Source organism: Serinus canaria, chromosome 4 (genome assembly GCF_022539315.1).
Source record: "Serinus canaria isolate serCan28SL12 chromosome 4, serCan2020, whole genome shotgun sequence".
NCBI classification, from domain to species: domain Eukaryota; kingdom Metazoa; phylum Chordata; class Aves; order Passeriformes; family Fringillidae; genus Serinus; species Serinus canaria.
In genome coordinates, this window is record NC_066317.1 from 382,352 (window position 1) to 396,409 (window position 14,058).

General features: G+C 52.6%; 1 protein-coding gene across 1 annotated transcript; it reads left to right on the forward strand.

Annotated features, from left to right (window-relative positions):
- Positions 1-7,443: 7,443 nt before the first annotated feature.
- PAQR3 (progestin and adipoQ receptor family member 3) lies at positions 7,444-13,967 on the forward strand. The gene is made up of 7 exons (XM_009098525.4): positions 7,444-7,760; positions 7,843-8,005; positions 8,857-9,012; positions 9,694-9,891; positions 11,269-11,359; positions 11,658-11,806; positions 12,261-13,967. Exons 1-6 carry the CDS (start codon positions 7,576-7,578, stop codon positions 11,798-11,800), a joined length of 936 nt encoding a protein of 311 aa, XP_009096773.1. The 5' UTR covers positions 7,444-7,575; the 3' UTR covers positions 11,801-11,806; positions 12,261-13,967.
- Positions 13,968-14,058: the final 91 nt, after the last annotated feature.

Sequence of the window (14,058 nt, forward strand, 5' to 3'; positions counted from 1 at the left end):
GCTGCCCTTCAAACTCCCAGCTCCAGTCAGGAGGAAGCATCTGCGGCCATTCAGCTCCTTGCGAGGCTGCTGAACTAAGTCCCAGTTGCCAGGAATACCCAGAGCAGCCCAGCCCGATGGCTCTCCGTGACACGTGGCCCTAGCACAGGCAAGGGAGCCGCGAGCAGTTCCACATCCCCACATCCCCACACGGCTCTCGGATTCCCAATCCCCCACCCCCCCCCCCCCCCCCCCCCCCCCCCCGGCAGCACGGATCATCTGCAGGCTTTCAGGAGTCACTCCTGCCATTCAGCACGTCGGCGGGAATCAGATGTCAGCGGGGGAAGAGCACACTTCACATGTTGGTAAGATCACTTCCCAGTGACACAGCACAGGCTGACACAACTGCGGCTCCAGCACTGTGCCTTCCGCGGAGCACAAAGCTCTCACTCCAGCAGTCACTCCGACGGCAGAGCACCGTCAGAAGGCATCCATCAGCTTAGCAGACTGTAGGAAAACAGGAAACAGAGTCAAGAGGGGCTTTGGGCAAGAGTAGAAGAATTCTAGCTCCTCGCGGCTCAGTGTGCACAGCACGGACAGGGAGCTCAATCTCTGCCTCGTTTCCCCCAGACAAGGGGTTACTGTCATTCTGAGGTCACAGAGAAAGGAGGAGCAGAGGCAGAAGAGAATTCTCAAGACTGGCCAAATCCAAGTGTTCTGCAGCCACTTGTGGGACATGCTGGTGAGTTTTGTATGCCTGACAAACACAGGTACACAGCATCATTTGTGAGAGGAAATGGCAAGGAGCATGCAACTGGAGAACAGAGGAAAATTCCAACAGATGCTTCTTAAGGCTGAGAAACAATCTTCTGTGCACCTTGCTTAATGTTTGGCAACTTTAAAAAATCAACACGTTAGCTTACATATGAGAAAGTAATAAATGAAATGGTCAAATAATTTGATGACAAAAGGGAAAAAATAGATAGGAAAACAGGTTACCAATTCCCTTCCCTCTTATCTCTGCAGAGAGTTTTTAGTCCAAGTAATAGCTGAAAAGGAGCATTCCAGGTCTCCCAGGCCCACATGAAGATGGGACTGGGGCATCTACTAGCATGAAAAGTGGACAAACACAAGACCTTACAAAATAAGGGATTAAAAGCAATTGCAGGGCTTGTTATACTGTACTTGGCTCTTTACCAACTTCCAGCACTTCCTAATACACGGCCTCCTTCTCAGCACTTAAAAGTCTCTATGATTTAATGAAGCTATACAGAGGATGAGGCTAAGAGAGGGAAAATGACCTGCGTATCTTCAGAAGACAATGGAATTCCAGTTCTAGTAATCAAAAAAACTGAGGAAAACCTATCCAAAGACAAACTAAGTAGCAAGGGCAAAACCCCAATCTGGCAGGCAGGTGACAATATCCACGGTGCAGTGAGCCAAACAAGACAATAATTTCCTCCCCATTTCCTGGACCTTTCTGGAGCATTTTTGGATGCAAGGCAAACCTTCATTTTGATATCACCAATTCTCAAACTACACCACTGCTGCTTAGCAGAGATTGTGGCATTTAGCGACACAGGAAAAAAACATGATGCGCATGTGTTCATCTTGGCAGATGACGGAAAAACAAGCCAAAAGGAAGTGCAGTGAGATCATCCCAAATGTCAATACCCAGGCCTTGTTTGGGATTAAAGCAGTGCTTCACAGATCAGATTAAAAAGCCCACTAAAAGTTTGGAAGGACTTTTGGAAAAGGCCCAGTTGATTTCAGCATAGAAATCCTCATCAGAACCAAATGAGAACGCGTGTCTGTGGTCCTGCTTACAGCAACATTCAAATACCTGGAGATATCCAGGTCAGTACCAGTGAGGCTTTACAGAAAACCCACAGGATGATTTTAAGGAAAGGCTGGTTTGACTTTTAAGGGCCTTAGAAACACAATCCCCTTTGGTAAATTTGCTGCCAAAAACCAACCAGGTGAGAGAAGCCTCAGACCTCCACAGGGAACAGTCTGGTTCTTTCTTTAGCAAAGTTCCAAACCCACGTACTTCTCCAAAATTACCTCATGGAACAAAGTTGTCCACAATTCCTGGAGTTTCACTCTCACTATAAATACATCAACTAAACATACCCCACTAGAGAAGCAAAACATCTCAGTCAAAATAATTGGTCTAGAAATGCCTTCTGTTGTGGCATGAATTCCAGCTGTGATAAAATTTTATAGGCACACTGGAGTTAAAGAGACCTTTAAATATGAAAAACAAAAACCCCAAATCTGATTTGCCAAAAATTCAGGATTCCACACAAGTGGAGGACTTTTTTTTCCTCTACCAATTTTTTTTTTCCTCTATCAATTTCACTGGAAGCAGACTGTTGTGCTAGGAAACACCACCCATATGATTAAGAATCTTTCCAAAGCAGCCTCTCTCTTTCCCTGAAAATCCCTTAAGTTCTCAAAAAGATTTCTTTATTGTCCCCACATCACTTCCACCTTCAGAACAAATCCAGAAAAAAAGCTATTTGTCAATTACTTCCTGTTCTTTCAGTTCAGGACTCTGTTATGCTGCACAATTGTTGGTGTGCATCTGCTTAACGTGGAGGGAAAAGATGTTGCTAAACTGGCAGCAGAACGGTGGGCTGGGCAGGAGAGGTGCCTGCTCCGTTGTGTGCACAGGGCGGTCCTGCTGACTGCAAGGGCTCACGCAGCAGAAAAAAACCCAAATGCCATCCCTGCTCTTGCTATTGGCAGCTGTTCTCATATCACCAAAGAGAATTTATCGCACCACTGACAGATGCTGAGATTGAGAAGCTGGAGCTGAAAGCCAAAGGGATTGATTCAAAAAACAAAAACACCCCTTGAAAAAAAAATTAAAAAATAGGAAGAGCCCTACCAAACCAAGTCTCTTCAGTGCACACATCACATGGCATCTCTCCATGGGGAGAGGAAAGAGAGAGCCGGGCCCCCAGGCAGATGTCTGCAGGTCTGTCTGCAGTGCTCCTGGAAGCTGCTCAGAGCTAAACCAAAGAGCCGCAGGAAACCACGGAGAGCTTGGCCACAAAATTCCTCGTGGGCACAGTGGGAGCAGAGAAGACTTTCAGGGAAGAGGACCTTGAAATGAAGCTCTCTTGGTATTAAAGCCATTATCGAACACAAGCTACTTGCATTCCTAGTGTAGTCTCATGAAGGGAATTGGTGGATCGGGGCTGTCTGGGATTTCTATTCTTGCACACACACACTTTTTCTGTCAAAGACTCTTTGACTCCTATGAGGCTACAAATCTTAGTTTCTTTTATGTGACTCCACAGTCAGGAATCCACTGCACAGCTGCTGTGGCTGCTCCCAAGCAGGAGGCAGGATTCCTGTGTTGTACATGACAAGGGGCTTTGGCACCTCCCCTCCCCATGTCACACATGGCCCGGTGCACACGGACACCCCGTGCACACGAGCAGCTACATGGTCTCTGTGGCCACAGAGCAGAGCCTGTACTTCATCCACAAGTTTTGCCAAATTGCAGCACACAGCATGCCAATATATCCCTCCTGCTTCCTGTCCCCAGGGAAAACACAACTGTGTTTATCACAGGCAAAGAAACCCTGAGGAATCCACCAACACTGCTGTAGGCACAATGCGAAGGAAGACATGCGGTGCCTTCTGCCAACACTCCCAGGTGCCTTTTCCTGACTAAGGCAGCCTGATACAGGGTTTCATTCCTGGGTACTAATCTGTCTCTTCTGGAAAACTCAGAGCAAGCTGAATTCTCCCAGAGCAGCGGATTCCAGCAGTGGCGAAAGGAGTCCCAGAGCAGCTCCCATTTCCTTACTGTGACGTGGAAAAGCCCCCGAACAAACCTCGGGAGGAGGCAATTTGCCGGGCACCTCAGAAGAGAGCCAAACTGGGAGCCGCAGCAATTTTAGGAATAATAGCACCACCCCGATGCGCGCTGCTAGGGATGTGCGGAGAGCCCCGAACACTATGGAATGAGGGTGAGGATGCCGAGGCAGCCGGCGGGAGGCAGGCCCAGGTGCAGCGGCAGGACGGCCGGTACGTGGAGCAAGGCTGACACCTGCAGGGAGAGCTGGGCACGAGCGGGGCGGGAAAAAACCTTTCAATGCCTCAAAAGCCAGCACCGAAAATATTTCCACTCTTTCAGTTTTAAAATTGAACTACTTTGGGGTTTGCTCACATTCTGCCATCGACATTTGAGATACTTGGTTGAGATCACTGTTCTTCCCCCGGTTGCTCCCTGGAAAACCAGAGCATAAATGGAGCAGGGCACAAACAGATCCTGGGATCCCACACAGTCCGACCAGGCTTCCTTACTAGATGGGCTCCAGTTTTCCAGCGGCAGAGCCCCACACCGCTTGTTGCCTAAATAATTTAAATGTGGTGCAGACACACAGTAGCAGCTTAGGCTGGTGCCTCGGGAACCAAAGGATTGCCCCCTCCGGGCGTTTGTCAGCTCCCTGCTGAGCCATCGGCTCTTGATGCCAGGGAGTGCCGGGTCACCCGTCCGGAGCCGCAGAGCCCCGAGCCCTCGGCCAGGCCCGGGGTCAGGTCACGGTTCCTTGCTGGGGGCGCTGCCCATTCCTCGGCCCTGGGCACAACCTGCAGCTGCCCCCTGAGCCTCCTGCTCTCAATGTGCTCCTCAGCAGGCACTTCGGCTCCTGGGTGACCTCCTCAGCCACCTCTCTGAAAGCCTGCCCTACCTCTATCTGCACAGTTGACTCCAGTCCTAACATCTTTCCTCCCAATTAATCGTATCTGCCACTAAGATTCGAGATCCATTGTAGGAATTAGGGCAAGCTACTTGCTTACCCGGGAAGGTCAATTTAGGTCAAAGCTACCGCACACAGATGGCTAATTTCAATCCCTTACACATACAACACAATTGTTCAATAAACTCGAAATAAATAGTGTAAGTAATTAATTTAAAGCTGCCCTAATTGTTTCTCAATTTCCCCTATTAGTTTAACCTATAATACTCCTCCTATCAAGGCTTCAAAGCTCTAACTTAACAGCCAATTAAAGCTTCTTTAGGAAAAAAAAAGTGCTGTCAGTGCCGATTTCTTCTGACTGAGCCCCTTGAAGCACTTGGGCGTTCATTTAAATTGTACTGGGCTTAGAAGTCAAGTGCTTTTTGCAGGTATACTGTTCCCAGTGAGCTAATGAGACAATGGACAATTAGGATTAATTAGGGCTTTTAACTCGATATCAGCTTTCTGACCAGCCTTTGGCTCGATGAGAGCGTTCTGACGCTGGAGCAAACAAGTCCCTGGGTGTGTCAGCGGGAGCTGGCAGGAGCGCGCACAGCTCTGCCCCGCTCACTGAGATCCGGGGCTCGGCTACGGCTGAGGGTCCCCCGCAGAACGCCTCCTCTCTGTGCTTCTCTCCTAAATCAGCCTTACTAACCTCCTTATAGAGAGCTTGGGTGAACGGGAGATCCTGAACCAGAGCAGCAGTACCAACAGCAAACAGAAACTAAGTACAACAGGAATGAACCATTCCGAGTCAGGCTTCAAATACATCCCGGGGAGTAGAAACACAAGCAAGTATCTTACAGCTAAGCCTATTAGCTCAGCTATTACTGTGGACAGGACTCCTCTGAGAAACTCCTGGGGTTACATGAGGGGAGAAGGTACCCAGCACGCAGAGCAGCGGAGCAGGAGGGAGGAGGCAGATCAGCAGGGGCAGGAGCAACAGCGCCCTCCGCACACGAACAGGGAGAAATCTCACTGAATGATTGATCGGTACAAATATTCAAGAGCTGCTGCCGACCAAATCCAACTTAATTTGGGGAACCAAATGGCATAACACAAATCTGGGAGTGACACAGCACAGCTGGTTCTGCTGAACACCTGGCCTTGACTGTCAGGGCAGATTTTAACCTCCCGTCATTCCCATCTTTTACTTCACGTGACACATCTCTGCCATGGCACAGCCCCGCACACCCCTCACCCCGTTTGGTTTCATGAGACCAAAGACCTTGGCAGGGGCCTTCCCGGCACATGACTGGCAGGGGGGACCGGCATTACCCTGTGGCACACCTGTCTGCACCTTTGAAACCAAAAGTCTTATTATTATACCTGGGGAATCACTGACTTACCCCCCACTACTTTTTTTTTTTTTCTTTTTTTTTTTTGTCTTTCTTTTTTCTTTTCTCTCTCTCTTTTTTTTTTTTTTTTTTTTAATTAGCAAAAGAACCCCATTAAAAGCAACTGGTAAACACCATACAACTTTTCTTACTGAGGCCCTGCAAACTTTTGGACGAGTCTTTCTCACTACTAAGACTTTTTTCTTACTTCCCAGAGCACACAGGGAAGCCTCCAAAATTCTTTTAATCATGATCTCAATTAACCAGACTGCTCTTGCACAATGCAATTGCAATCCTCATGGGGAATGACAGCCCTCAGGGTTGTTTGACCCGACAGGTTGTTCCTGGCCTCTCTCACTGAGGTTTGCAGCCTCAGGCCTACCTGAGAGGAATGCCTGACCGGCCCAAAGGCACATCTCTGTTGTTTCGGAGGGCTGAAGGGTCCAGGGGGGCCCCAGGGGAACTCCATGAGGTCAGAGGTTCTGAGGAGTCCTGGAGGGTCCTGGAAGGTCTGAGGAGTCTGAGGCACCCCAGGGCTTTGAGGAGTCCGAGGTATCTCAGGGGATCCTGGAAATCTGAGGGGTCCCAGAGGGACTGAGGCACCCCAGGGTGTCTTAGAGGGTTGTGAGGGTCTGAAAGCTCTGAAGGGCCCCGGGAGTCTGAGATGCCCTGGGGGATCCTGGCAGGTCTGAGGGGTCTGAGGCACCCCAGGGCGCTGAGGAGTCCAAGGCACCTCAGGGGGTTCCGGAGGTCTGAGAGCTCTGAGGGGCCCTGGGGGGGTTCTGAAGGTCTGAGAGACTCTGAAGACACCAGGAAGTCTGAGGAGTCTGAGGAATCTCAGGGTCCGAGGGGTTTGAGGGGCCCTGGGGGGTGGTTCCAGCAGGTCTGAGGGCTCTGATGGGTCCCGGGACTCTGAGGGCTCTTAAGACACCTCAAAGGTCTGAGGAGTCCAAGGTGCGCCGGGAGGTCCCGGAGGCCTGAGGGCTCTGAGAGGTCGCAGGGGCCTGAGGGGTTCCGGGGGGTTTGAGGGCCCCCAGAGATCTGAGGGCTTTGAGGGGCCCCAGGGGTGTGAGGGCTCTGAGGCACCGCGGGGAACTTGGGACTCCAAGGCGCCTCGGAGGATCCCGGAGGTCTGAGGGGTCCTGCGGGGTCCCGGGAGTCGGATGGCTCAGAGGGGTTACAGGCAGTCCCAGAGGTCTCAGTGCTGTGAGGCGCCCCGGGGCGCTCCGGCGGGTCCGAGGCCGCTGAGGTGTCCCGGAGCTCTGAGGAGCGCGGGTGGCCCCGAGGGCTCCGGAGCCCTGAGGGAGCTGAGGCGGCTCTCTGGCGCCCCCTAGCGGTCACTGCCGCCGCAGGACGGGGCGGAGCCGCGCACTGACGCCATCGGCGGGCGCCGCGCAGTGACGTCATCACGGTCGTTCCCGGCGCCGCTCCCGATCCCGATCCCGATCCCGGCCCCGGCCAGCGAGGGCGGCTTGGGGCGGTCCGATGCGGCGGCGGGCAGGATGCACCAGAAGCTGCTGCGCAGCGCGCACTACATCGAGCTGGGCAGCTACCAGTACTGGCCGGTGCTGGTGCCCCGCGGCATCCGGCTCTACACGTACGAGCAGATCCCGGTGTTCCTGAAGGACAACCCCTACATCACCGATGGATACCGAGCCTACCTGCCCTCCCGCCTTTGCATCAAGAGGTGAGCGCGCCCCGCGGCCCCGGGCGCCCCCCGGCCCCGCCGCCGCTCACCCCCGCCCCGCCTTGTGTCCTCTCTCGCTCAGCCTCTTCATCCTCTCCAACGAGACCGTCAACATCTGGAGCCACCTGCTCGGCTTCCTGCTCTTCTTCACGCTGGGCATCTACGACCTGACGGCCGTGCTGCCGGCCGCCGGCGCTTCCCGCGAGGACTTCGTCATCTGCTCCGTCTGCCTCTTCTGCTTCCAGGTGGGCGCGGGCGGCCGGCGGCGCTGGGCCCTCCCGCGGGCCCGGCGGCATCGCTCCGCGGGGTCAAAACTGACCGCGGCTGGCCGAGCAGAGAGCCCCCGGGAAACGAGCGCCTTTGTCCCGGCCGTGTCTCAGAGCTGCGCCAGGCTGAGGGGGCCTGACGCGGCTCCAGGTGCTGCTGGACAGGGCCAAGCACCGGAGCACGGGGATGTGCCGCGGCCTGATGGTCGGGAAGGGCAGGAGGGCTGGTGACCTCGCGTCTTACTTGTCAGAGGAATGTGTCTGCACAGCAGACTTGAGGCGTGTCTCCGGTGGGCCCCTGCGCCTTGTGAGAGCTAAAGGCACCCTTGGTGTTCTCTGCAGGGTACTGGATGGCTTTGTACGGCCACAAGTGGCTCTAGTGCTCCTCCCTGCCCCTGCAGACGGCCACAGAGAACCAAACCCTTACCAGGGTAAAGATTTTAAGGCAGCCTAGGAGCAAACAAGCAGCCTGTGTGTAAGAGTTAAATTTCTGTGTGTTCCCTCAGTCACGGTACACAGCGGGTGCTGGGCAGTCAGGGCAGATTCGGGCTGGTGCGGATGTGTCTCCCTGGAGCACTGGTAGCTCCCTGGGCCTCAGGAGCCCACTTTTGTTACTTTTACAACTGGTTACCATGGTTTGCAGTGTCCTGCTCCTCCTCCCCCGTGCCAGGGCAGCTCTGTGGCCAGCTGGCAGGGATCACAAGTGCCTGCACCGAGGTGCAGTGCACAGCATATCTGGGCCGAGTGCCTGCTCCAGCTGCGGGGCTGGGGCTGGCTGTGCTCCCTGCTCCTTTGTAAGGAATTAACCCTCCTCCTCTGGCCCTGTGCAGGTGTGTATGCTTTGCTCAGTAGGATACCACCTGTTCTGCTGCCACCGCTCCGAGAAGACCAGCCGGCGCTGGATGGCGCTGGATTACGCGGGCATTTCCATCGGGATCCTGGGCTGCTACGTGTCAGGCGTTTTCTATGCCTTCTACTGCAGTAACGTGAGTGGGGAGCAGTGTCCTTGCAGGGCTCGGTTTGTGTGCTCTCACTGCAGATTCTGTGCTGCAGGAAGGGGGTTCAGTGCAGGTGTCCAGAGATAACAGGAGTGAGGAGGCAGGGATGGGAACTGGAACACATCCCTCTGACCTCAGCTGAACTGTGCTGGCTGAAGAGACAGGCAAATGCAGGTTTTCCTTTCCAGCTGTTGATTGCACAAGCCTCAGGAAAATATTTAAATTTCTCTCAAGGCAGGGAAACTTTACAGGTCCTACCGGTATCCAGTGCCTGAGGCTGGACATGGGATGTGTCCCATCACAAGGACTTTATTCAAACAGCATTGTGAGGCAGAAACAACCTTGTTTTCCCTCCATCAAAGAGAGGATGAGTAAATGAGTTCCCTCTCACGGCCTGCCTGGGAGCTGAACTGGGCCAGTGAGGCCCAGGTGCATTGAAAACATTGGTGCAGGAAGTGCTTGGAATGAAGGATGTGGTGCCAGGTGCCCCCCAGGATCAGTCCCCTCCCCTCAGTGCCAGCTGACAAGCACAGGGCCCTGCACTCGGTCCCAAGCTGGTGCTGGCAGCAGGGACAGGGTGAGGCACTGCTGTGCTCCCTCTCTGAAACCTTCTGCCCAGAGCTGACTTCTGCACACCACAAACCTGCCTTTGTTTCTTTGTGCCCTCAGTACTGGCGCCAGGTCTATTTGATCACTGTGCTGGCCATGATCCTGGCAGTGTTTTTTGCTCAGATCCACCCCAGTTACCTCACACAGCAGTGGCACAGGCTGCGCTCCATCATCTTCTGCTCCGTGTCTGGCTATGGAATCATTCCCACCATCCACTGGGTCTGGCTCAATGGAGGCGTTGGGGCATCCATTGTACAGGTAAACAAAAAATAGGAAATAAGATTCCCTTTCGCTTTTCATTTGCCATGTTCCTTGAGTTCTCTTACACTTGGAGAAACAATGGGGAAGCAGGAGGACTTAAAATCCCTCTAAGGACAGATTTCTTTTGGTCAGTACAGTCCAAATGGGAACACTGAGAACTGTGTTGAGAGGGGATAGACAGCTTGGGAAGCTTCATTTTGCTGTGCTGCCCTAAAGCTGCACGGTGGGAAGGAGCAGGATCCAGCTGTGTCTGTGCCTGGGCATGGAGCAGCCTGTGCAGGCAGACCACACCCTCACCAGGGCTGGAGGCCAGGGGCTGAGGTGCCTGTGGAGCAGGAAGGCTGCAGGAGTGCCTGGGGCTAGCCGCCTCCACCGCTCCAGAGGGCAACCAGGAGACACTGGGATGATTACTTGTCTCCTCCACTGTTCCCTAGGATGGCAGCAGAAATCAGCACTTACCTGCTCAGCCCTCTGTCTCCTACACAATCCTCCTCTAACAGCTCTTTGATGTTACTATTTTCCTGTTTGCTTCACGCATGGGAATTACGCTGTGACAGCAGCAGCCCAGCCAAAGGCAGTCCCGTGTGCCCCAGGGTGAACCATGCAGAAATCCCTGCAGTTAGCCAGTAACACCTGATGGTGCTGAAAGAAATGCTTCCTTTTCATAGTGAGCACAAACTCCACACACCTGGGCTGGCCCGGATGGATGGCTGTCCCCTGGGGTGAGGGTTCAGCCAGTCCAGAGCTGCTGTGCAGTGTGGCAGAGCACCACTTGGAAAGAGGTGTGGCCTTTATACAGGACATTTCACCCTGGCCCTCTAAAACTCCTCAGCAGCAGTTGCGGCCCCACACTTCTCCACCTGGCTTCCCTGGGGTAGCAGGATGGGTGTCTAGGGTACACGTTTTGTTTCCATACTTCAGGAAAAGGGCCCACTTTTGGTGACAAAACGTTCTGCTAATGAGATCCACCTGGTGGCTGAGTTGCTGGTTGTTGACCACCCACTGCGAGCAGTCCTGTGTGCAGCTGCTGCGGTCCCAGCCTGAGTGGGATGTGCGGTGCAGTGTCCCTCACCCTGGCTGTTCTGTGCAGGCTCAGAGGAGCGGCAGTGACCTTGCACAGACACATGCTCTATCTGCTGTCAGATGAACAGAGTAGCTTGCATGTAGAAGCAAGAGGCTGGAGTAAAAGAGGTTTCTTCCCACTCAGGCTTTCCCAGAGTTTGGGACGTGCATCCCCACTGGATTTGTGCATAGCTAGCACAGGCAGGGAAGGGAGATTCAGTGTTGTCATGGCTTTTCCTTTTTTATCTTTAGGGACATTTTTTTCTGTTTTTGCCTTCTAACAGAATAGGAGAGCTTCCTTTTCTTTTGCAGGAGTTTGCTCCGCGGGTATTTGTCATGTACTTCATCGCTGCTGTAGCTTTTCTCTTCTATATTTCCAAAGTTCCAGAAAGATACTTCCCAGGTAGGAAATTCTCTTCTGGCTGTTTTCTTTTCTGCAGTTCAGCTTCCTACAGTGTCACAGTCCTTGCTGTGGGTCCTGAACTTCCTGGGAGAGAACAGGCTGACCGTGTTCCCTATGCACTGTTCCATACAGAGTAAAAGAGTGGGACGAGGCAGAGCTTCCATCAAGTTTGTTAAAGAACTTTCCCTGTCACCCCTCAAGGGCAGGGTGTGGCGGAGCTCTGCAGCAGACTGATTGCACTGCATGCGCCGTGGCCAAATTTAACAGCTGAACTCCATGCCCCTGTTCTTCCCCACAGGCCAGCTGAACTACCTCGGCTCGAGCCACCAAGTGTGGCACATCCTGGCAGTGGTGATGCTGTACTGGTGGCACCAGTCCACAGTGTACATCATGCAGTACCGACACAGCAAGCCCTGCCCCGAGTACAGCGCGGACTTGTGAGCCAAGGTACGGCTGCTGCCATCCTCGGGGAACAGCATCTCTAACCACAGGCTTCGGGAATGCTGGCCTGAACCTCAGGTGGCTGCCCCAGAGTGGGTCCTGACTGGTGCAAATAAAAAGCAGGGGTGTGATGCCAGGCACTCTGCTCACCTTGGAAAGAGGTGTGGCCTTTATACAGGACATTTCACCCTGGCCTGTATTGGATGAGGCTCTGTGCAACTGCTGAGCCCTTGAGCAGTTTAAGAGCAGGCTGGACTTGGCCCTGCCAGATCCTTTCCAGCTCCGTGTCACAATCTGAGGAGTCTCAAACCATCATTAGTACTTGTCCTTAAGTAGCCTTTTCCCCAGGCTTTTGTCAGGTTTTCAGTCTGCTTAGCATTGATCTGGAGATTGTGGAAATTAGATGAGTTGCCAGTTACATCTGCACTGTGATTTACCTCATTTCCCTGCTCTATTTCAGAGGCAGCACAAGAGGATTGGTGACTCTGGGGGCCTGGGCATCATGTGAAGAGCTGTGCTGTCAAGGACTGAGGCAGCTCCTTTGCTGACTCTTGGGCTGTTATCCCCTTGCTGGAACAGAGTGTTACTGCAAGCTTTGATAAACACAGCAGCACTGCCTGGGTCGGAGGGGTGTTTGCTTCTCAGCCAGTTCCTGCCCTGCAGTCAAGCACCCAACAGCTTTTCCTGGAGCAGGACAGCAGGAGGCTGAGCTCACTTGGCACACAGACCCCAGCAGAGTGTTTTGTTACTTGGCAGACATGAGTGGCTCAGCCAAGGCTACTCAGGCCTGGCAGCGTGCCTGTAAAATTGCAGGAACTGTGGGAGCTGGTCCTGGATCCAAACCACAGCCCTGGGGGCAGGGCATCCTTCAGCCACTACATGGAAGATGTGCTCATGCTTCAGCACTGGCACAGGAATGCATGAACTGGATTCAGTGGACTTCTGTCCTGCTCTGGATGAGCTCTTTCCCATTTCCTGGGAGATAACATCACTTGAGGTCCTGCACACCTAGATCTTCATTGTCCATCTTAAAAATAGCTTCCCCCAAGAGGGAGGTCGTTGTTGTGCCATTGCTTGAAGAGATTTCTCTAGATCCCTTCAGTAATCTGGAATCAGTATTCCAAAATATTCCAGGAGTAGCACTAAGCTTGTGTGCAATCAGGGAACCTGCTGGGGAGGCAGATTCCTGACTTTGCCCTTTCCCTGTGTGCAGGATGATACTGCATTTGCAGACACTGCTGGCCAAAAAGACTTGCTTTCACAATCCTGCCACAGTGCCAAGGCTGCTGGGAGTTTCAGGATGTGTTGTGGAACCATCCCTTATGAACACCAGGGAGCCACAGAATACACTGGTTATTGCACAGCTGCTGCCCCTACCATTAAGCTCCAGGGGTGCCAGTCTTCCAAACAGCTTTGAAATCCTTTGGACTTCTGGGTTGGAGGCAAGGATGCTGTTAGGACAAATCCTAAGTGGCTGTGTCCTTGTGGAGAGGACTTCTCCCAATCCACTGGGAGAGGCAGGCTCTGTAGGTTGCCCAAAGCTGCCTCCCTGTGGGCTAAGGCAGAGGAGCAGGACTTGTTTAGAGTTAGGGTGTGCCAAGGAGATGTGGAGTAGAGGTGGCAGCTTACCATAGGCATCTGCACTCCAGGAGAAGGCAGGATGGGAACTTCTTCTGATGTGCTGGACAGGGATGCTGTCTTTTTGGGTCAGAGGGTGGTTTTGGTGATTTTCTCTGGGGTTTTTTAACTCCAGAAACAAGTATTGGCAAAACTGACTCTGCATTACTGATTCAGCTCCCAGAGCTTTCAGCCTTTCCGTGTAAACACTGATTTTTTAACATTTTTTTTAACTTGACAGCCAAGCAAGTTTCAAGTGCACTAATTACTACTACTGAAGCCTGACAAGGAACTCACAAGTGTAAAAGTCTGTTTCCAATGTTATGTGTACAGTAATATCCCAATAATGTGTCTGTAATATTACTGACTTTAGCTAATTTGCTAATGTATTTTTATAATGGAAACTCTTAACTTCTCCAGCAGTTTTCACCAGATAGGGAAACTGATTGCCAAGCTGTGCATTTTTACCTGAGACAATTTATCAAGCTGCATGACTATCTTTGATGTACATACTGAACTTATAAATAAATTCCAGTTCATTGGCTTTTTCCTTGGAGTAACATCATTCCTGCATCTCGTGCAGCAAAACAACCCATGTCAATGGCTCAGCCATGGAACTTGTGCCACAGGGATTTTTGGGG

Excerpts from the sequence above, each read along its gene's own strand:
- PAQR3 (XM_009098525.4), top strand. The coding sequence starts at position 7,576 with ATGCACCAGAAGCTGCTGCGCAGCGCGCACTACATCGAGCTGGGCAGC. Across the intron at positions 7,761-7,842 it reads TCCCGCCTTTGCATCAAGAG|CCTCTTCATCCTCTCCAACG; the intron begins GTGAGCGCGCCC and ends TCTCTCGCTCAG. Across the intron at positions 9,892-11,268 it reads TTGGGGCATCCATTGTACAG|GAGTTTGCTCCGCGGGTATT; the intron begins GTAAACAAAAAA and ends TTTCTTTTGCAG.